We start from the raw sequence: 7,986 nt of genomic DNA on the forward strand, positions 1-7,986 counted from the left end.
TATTGTTTCCTTACTGTATCCATGTTCCATATAATAACCATAATATTTTAATAGCCAACCAAATACTGAAAAATATTTGAAAATTTTAATATTTTAGAAGAAACCCCTAATTTCATTTATTTTTGAAAAAATTCAGGACCAACATTTTATTTTTCAATCAGTGTACTACTTGTATAATAGCCAATAGGTATATTATATATCTATTATACAAAATGTATGTGAATATAACAATTCTATTTTATGCTATTTGTTTAGATTTTGGTGACCCATTGCTGTAATAAAAATTACTGAGTTTTTGATAATTTGCAACAATTTTGGAAATAACTGAATTCATGTAAAATAATAAAATTTATTATGAAACCACAAATTTCTATGACGAACATTTTAGATTAAATGGATAGTTTATTAGTTAAAATAAACACACAAGCTGAGATCTTTTAATAGAACTTTTTATCCGCATATATATGGTCACCATTATGGGAATTTGCCAATGTGGACCAGTGGGTATTTTCTACTGTGTAGTATGTAAAAAAAATTTTTTTTTATAAAATTTGCAATTTTGACAAAATGTCAACTTCAAATCTTTGTTTTAATTATTGTGGATGTACCCTTAATTTCCACAACTTATGATTAACCTTGCATTAAATGTTCATGTATTTTATTTGGAGTAAAACATTTTTTTCAACAACTAATATAAATACTAATAAAACCAAAAATTTTCTTATACCTACACATAATTTATGTGTCAAAATATTTTGAAAATTTCTTGGTGTTTGGAAAATGTTTGAACAAACATTTAGTAAAACATTAAAGTATCTATAGTTTAGTCATTAGTTTTTGATTTACACCAAAAAACTGGTTAGATTTTTTGATGATTTTGAAAACAGCTGGTAATTTTTTACTTTCAACTCTATTCACATTCCCATCAGAAGAGATGCTGTACTAAAAATTGGTGTATTTTTATTGGCCTCAGAATCTCAAACTATAAAAATTGTATTTTAGAGTGCTTTACAGGCAGATAAGTATAACACCTAAGTATAATATTGAATGAATTATTGTGTAGAACGGTAGGCACAACAGAAAAGACATTACAACTTACGTAACAGTAGTCTATGAATTAACAGCTTACACCAACTACAGGCAATGTGGAATGAGGATTTTGTAACACTAATGTATTAACACTTTAAATTGATCAATAACATATTTGTTTTTATATTACAAACATAAAAATATATGTGTGTATTGTTTATATAATGTTTTATCACCGCTATTCATATGAAAAATATTTACTCAATTTATGAAAAACAAAATTCAGAAGCACATACTGTATGGTACATAATATACATTATATAGGTAACATTTAAAAATAATAGAAATAGAAGAAAAATCAGACATGACAATAGGTAAAAATGTTTGGTTGGTTTGTTTTGAGTAACAAAAACATGATTAAAATAATATGTTGAATTCAACAAATGTTATATATGACATATATGATATATCATAATATAAATATATGCATGTGCACACACATACATGTGTATATATATTGTCCCTTGGTTGCACGTAGTAATCAACAAAATTCAACATTATAATAATAAATCATTAAATTAAAAAATTAAATTGTTTTTTTTTTTTTGTACATTCTATTAACTTTAGATAAAGCCAGCAGCTCCTCTATAGTTATTAGCTTCGGATGGGTACAAATAGTCATCGCTCCAATTAGACCGGGATAATGTAGGTTCAGATGTTGTACGTTGCAGTTTTGGCATAGCGTGTATAATGCTTTGTATGGATATAGCGACGTCTTTGAATTTTGGCCTGTCTTCTCTATCGAATTTGATACAGTTTTCCATTAATTTGCGTAGCTCGGCTGGTGTGTCTGACCTGACTTTTTTTAAATCAGGTCGTAAATAGCCCCTGCCTACCATAAAAATTATCTGATCTTTATTATTAATTTCTGTGTAAGGCAGCTGACCAGAAAGTAACTCATACAGCACAATGCCGTAGGCGTATACATCAGATTGAAAACTGTAAGGGTTGTCTACTTGCATCCGGATCACTTCAGGTGCCATCCATAGAATAGATCCAGATGGTTGATGATACTGTTGACCACCGGACCATTTAGATTTGATGGTAGCCAAACCAAAATCACCAATTTTCACAACAGAATCATTGAAAAATATATTGTTGCTTTTCAGATCCCTGTGTATAATGCTTTTAGAATGGAGATAATTCATACCAATTGCAGTTTGGCCAGTAATTGATATCAATTGCATTGCCTCAAATCTAAAAACAATGAAAAATATATGTTGTAACTATGACTAATGCTACAAATTACAATTCATAAGCAATAGAAAATAGAATAGTATATTTAATTTTGTTAAATATACAATAATGTACCAATACTTTATCAACTAACATTAATATCATTAAGCCATTAAAGTATGCAAAATAAAAAATAAATCCTAATTCTGCATCAATATGAAGCAATTTGTGGTCATTACTAACCACGTTTGAAAAATTATATAGCAATATAAAACATACCAATGGGCATAAATTTTAGCTCTAGTTAAATGATTACTCACACATAATTATTTCTAATATACTTTTTAAGAAGATGTCTTGGATGAGTATACATTTTGCTAGTTAAGTAATTAACATCAAATATGTGAATAATTATACATTATTATTGTTAGTATTGTAAACATTTATAATGATTTTTCAGGTTTTTGAAAGTGGTCTAATCACTTCTTTGCAATTGAATATTATTTGAAGACTTTTTTGTAATTTTTATATTAAATTAAGTTTTAAGATCAATCAAGTATTCAAATAAAAATGGTTAGTTTCGCTTTAAGTATCCTTAATAAGTTTCTTTTCTATATACTAGACACATAAAATCTATACAATACACCAAACATACACAGTGCTTAATGAGTAGTACATCTTCTAAGCAAAAAAAAACAATGAGTGTAATGATTTGATGTAATGTATCAAAACGAAGAACTACATCCAAAATAATGATATTACAATATCTAAAAATAATAATAGTAATAGTATCACCTTATGTGATGATAAATATTTTGTATTATCTTCATAAATATAATGTAAGTGTAATAAATTGTTGGTTTCATTACTGTTATCTACCTACTATTAAATATAAAATTTTTATATTATTAATTTTAAATTGTTTAATTAAATTGGGCAAGTATATTAAAAAATCAAAAGAGGACTAAAATAATCCTGACATTTACTGGTATATACGTAATTTAATTATTGAAAGACCTTATTATGCAGTTATAATAAATTATATATATATATATATAATATAATAATAATACAGAATTGGAATCAATATGAAAAACAGGATAGTGGGACATCTGAAATAAAGGAGAATCCTGGATGCTGACCATATTGTAGAGCAAACGGAATTCTATATCAGAATAGAATGCAAAAAGTTGAATGCCAAAATAAATTAAAATAATAATTAAAGATTTTTTATTATTTGTGCTAGATAGGTACGCCATAAAAAGTATAAATTTATTGAAATAATTATATTAAATTGTTATCAAGGAATCCAACACCATAGGTATTTCTATAATGAAAAATAAATACAACTTACTTTTTTTCCAATACATGTAAACAGCGATATAGACTTGATCCTTCACACCACTGTGTAACAATAGCTAAATTTGGCTTTCGTATAACGCCCATAAACAGTAAAACATTTACATGCCTAGTCTTCTTTAATACAGATACTTCATTTTTAAATGCTTGCAATTGTGCAGCAGTCGGTTGTTTGACTTTAAGTGCTTTAATTGCAACTGGACCATGCCAATTAGCTTTATAAACAGTACCAAATGACCCTGATCCAATACAATCACCCATTTGAATATCTGTTTCTGGGATTTCCCAATCTTCTAACGATTCTTGAGGACCTGTGTCACGGAGCAACTTCTTGGTAGCACTTTCATCAGCACTTTTGGCTCTAGGTCTAGTTCTTAGTACATTGGTAGGAGAAGCTTGGGCACTCTGACTATGAGGCAAGAAACCATGAGGTACACCAGATGGGGCTTGTGATCTTCGCTTCAATTCAGCCAAATCGTCCCAATTCATGTTAACCACGTTACGGCACACATTAGGTTCTGAACTAGATCTTTCTCCATGACCAAGCACTCGACGCCTTGAAGATTGATAATCAGATGTTAATTGTAGTATACCGGCAGAGTTTTGGTAAATAGAATGATTTCCCCCATTGCCACTATTCAAATCTCTAGTTGGAATACATAGTACAGGAACTCCCATGGAACACCGTTCATGAAATTTGAATCCGCACGAACGACAGTGATAACCCTGGTTAATATAAATGTACATCAATGGAAGTCAAACATAAAAAGACCAACAATAGTTCAACAGAAATGTAATATTTACCTGGAAAAGTAGTTGACGACAATGATCACAAGTTGTAAATGACGTACGCTTTGAAAAATCATGAGTAAATGAAGCTTGAATGGGTAGCCAACACATTTTCACTTGTATCTCTTCATATTCAATAGTAGACGTTTGCGTATCCCACGGTATCTGATGGTCAGTGCCATTCCGGTAGACAACACAGGCGTTCAATGGGATCTTTCTGTGTTGCAAACGTTTCTCCAGAGCCATGTGTAGCGTTTCGCCGTGCTTCACCTCAATAGTGGTACGCTGTTTGTTAGGTAAATAAGCACGGATTGTGCGAACGAACGGCGTGGACGGCTTGTCGCCCCGGGTTTTTCGGTGTTCCTTGGGATGGTCGACCTGGTCGAGAAGCTCCTGTTCTTTGGCTTCCAGCTCGTGCAGCTTGACGGTCAGCTCGCGGTACTCGGTCAAATATATGGGCGGCGGATGATCGAACGCGGCGAACGTGCCGTTCAGCGCGTGGATATTGCATTTAGTCAAGCGCATCACTTCCCTGACGTTCTGCAGTTCGTTGCGCAATGAGGTGATCTCCTCGAAGTCGAAAGACATGATGACGCCGCCACCGCCGCCGCCGGCAGCGGATTTGGTGTCCAGGCCGCGGGAGGATCTTGATGGGGTCTCGGGATTTTGGGGTTGAGGAGAGAGAGGGCCTGTATGTGCGCTACAGCTCCATCGCCAGGATCAAATGTCCCACAGACGGACGCTAGACACCATCGTTCGTGGGGGTGTCGTTGTCCGTTTTTTTTGTCTGAGGGTGTTCGGATGTCGACGTCAGGCGGCGGGCGGACACTACGATGGAGCTGTATCGGTTAGATTCGCCCCGAGCGCGTCGTCCACTACGACATGATTACGTGAAACCGTACGAAATCGTTACACGATTGAATGGTGCCGATAACAGACGCACCATATTCGAACCGCGGCGGTAAATTACGGAGAACGGAGTGCCCTCCTATACGTTTCAGGAACCGACCGCAAATATTTGTAATTTAAATATTATACAACTTATATTAAATATTTTACTAATATAGTATGTAATAATCGTAATATTATTGAATAATAATTAATATCGAATTGTCAAACAAAATTTACATACATTGACAAATATTTTTAGGTTAAAAGTTAAAACTACCCGGACAGTAGAACCACTGCGGCCGTTCTGAATACCGTACAACGACGTCGACCAACTTTTACGGAATCGGTGGCGTTGGCTAAGCTGACGAACAATAATTATCAATTTCAATTCAGAACTATAGAAACCTATAGAATTCTACAATACTATATATAGGACTAGCTGGTCCAAATAAGTCCAATGATAGATGTTTCCTTTAGTACAAGTCGCGGAATGTAAGAACGTCTGTTTCGTACGGGGCTTGTAAACTCAGAAATAACAGAAGCAATTGGCATCAAATTTTTCGCGCTCACTTTTTGTGACTGTCATCTGACATGATCTTTAATTCATTGCTTAATTTTTCGAGTACTATAGACGAGCAATAAACGTGACTATCATCCTTAGCAGTAGTCTTGGTAATGACCTGCGCTACTTTAACGAATAGAAAAAAGTCCCATACGCCCCCCCCAAGCAGTATTTTTTAAAAGACTCTCCAATCAATAAAATATTTTTATTGTTTAAAGAAAAGTTTACATTGTCATCTATTTACAATAAATAGTGTACCGCATTTTTTTAGAACTTTTTAAGTAAAAATTCAACTTTGGAAATATTATTCACCTAGCCTTCGATTACACTACCTAGCTAAAAATAAAAATAATACACCAATATAAAATAATAGATGTGAACCGTACCGCTGATGCCTCAATTCTTATATGATTTCCGAAGTCTGATCCCCACATAGCCATAGAATGGGGAGATAATAGCACTCCCAGAATAAGTATGTTGACTGTTAAGTCCCCCGCATATAAATTCATCACGCTACGCCTATGGGTCCATCACTGCTCCATTTCAATGTGGTAATAATTAACGAACGGGTCTGTCTTCGATAGTTTTAAAAATAATTCATACAAATTATGTCAATTACCCACATAATACAAATTAGAATCATAAATGGGCGGAGACATCAATTCGACATTATATATGTTAAAAGCATACATTTTTATTGGGACGTAATATTATGTATTTGAGTATTTATTTTGTGTAAAATTCTGACGTCTCAGCATTTTCAACGTTCAGTTTTCGACGAAAGCTTCAGCTCGATTGAACAGTATATAATATACACTCGCAATGCTCCGACGCTAGGTCACAGGAATACACTCATCTTTTATCTATGAATACACTATACAGGAATAACAGGATGGAGTTATCATATATTCATATATTCATAATATTATATACGACTGGTCAGTGGTTGGTTGGTAGAGCCCAGTGGGCTGTAACCGGTAGGCAATTATATTATATAAACTGATTATATATAAATGGACAAATGGTATCCTCGCTACACCGTGTCGTGTCGTGTATCGTGTTCTATAACATGATAATATGTAATATGTAGGTAACAAAATGTCGGTAACACATTATCTAAAAGTTTAGTTTATTATTATTATTATTGATTGAATACCATGTACACGACAGTAAGTTGTACGCCCCACGAGTACAACGGTGGGGTGGAAACCCACCTACGCACGGTAGTACACTGAACTGTAGGTTTACTAGGTTTATGGTAGGAGTGGCGTCCAGTTAGTCGAACCGTCGTCTGTGCGTAATCATACGAACATAACCTACAAAAAGTATCCGGAGAACTCCGGACGACTCACGATTTGCTCGTACTTGTTCACTTCACTCAATAGCATTTCTTGTTTCAACTACTTTTTACTTTTTGTTGCTCTTGTATAGAGTGACCGGACGAACGAAAACGTCTAAAGATGGGAATTACGGGTCAAATGAACGATTCGGTTCGTTTGGATAGGGTCATTGAAAAGACCCGTTCATTTCGTTCGTTGAACGATGCCCCGGAGTGGGGGATGGTGGCACTTGTTCTCCGGACACCGTAACTTGCCCGGAGAAAAATGCCGCCCGATGGTCGAGGATCGAACCCGGTCCGGCTGAGCCACAACCGACGCGGTAGACCGTAGACTACTCGGCCACCTCGTCCCCCGACGAACGTATTATAAACTTAGCGATTATTGCATTAAACAAAGATCCAATCTTATACGATTTTCGTTCATGAATGATGAACGTATTATAAACATAACGACTATTGTGTAAAATAAAGATCTAGTCATATCACTATATCAGTCATAAATATCATAATTCATAGGTATCATCGCGTTCATTTAGTAAACTTGAACGAATTGGAATATTTTATTGATTTTAAATGTTTCGTGATAATAGTCATAACTCATAATCAAATTTTGAAATGGTTATTGAATTAATTGAATATTATCTAGTTATGAGAATAAAGAGGTTCAAATGTTTTTTAACTGCTCACTAGAAGTCTTTTTATTAAATAATAAATTATGCTTTCTCGTGTTGTTTTTTTGTGGGATTACATTGTTTAGCTGAATAAAGAATTTTGTAAAACG

The 7,986-nt window shown here is 33.8% G+C and overlaps 1 protein-coding gene across 1 annotated transcript; it reads right to left on the reverse strand.

The window, feature by feature from the left end:
- Positions 1-1,188: 1,188 nt before the first annotated feature.
- On the reverse strand, positions 1,189-5,545 carry Raf (serine/threonine kinase raf oncogene). Its single transcript, XM_015520181.2, has 3 exons — positions 4,429-5,545; positions 3,620-4,350; positions 1,189-2,286 (listed from the first exon to the last, which is right to left on the reverse strand). The coding sequence occupies exons 1-3, from the start codon at positions 4,999-5,001 to the stop codon at positions 1,653-1,655; spliced, it is 1,938 nt and encodes a 645-aa protein (XP_015375667.1). The 5' UTR covers positions 5,002-5,545; the 3' UTR covers positions 1,189-1,652.
- Between the last annotated feature and the right edge of the window lie 2,441 nt (positions 5,546-7,986).

This window comes from Diuraphis noxia, unplaced genomic scaffold (genome assembly GCF_037042655.1).
Source record: "Diuraphis noxia isolate RWA-SAM2 unplaced genomic scaffold, SU_Dnox_SAM2 contig0002, whole genome shotgun sequence".
Taxonomy (NCBI): Eukaryota; Metazoa; Arthropoda; class Insecta; order Hemiptera; family Aphididae; genus Diuraphis; species Diuraphis noxia.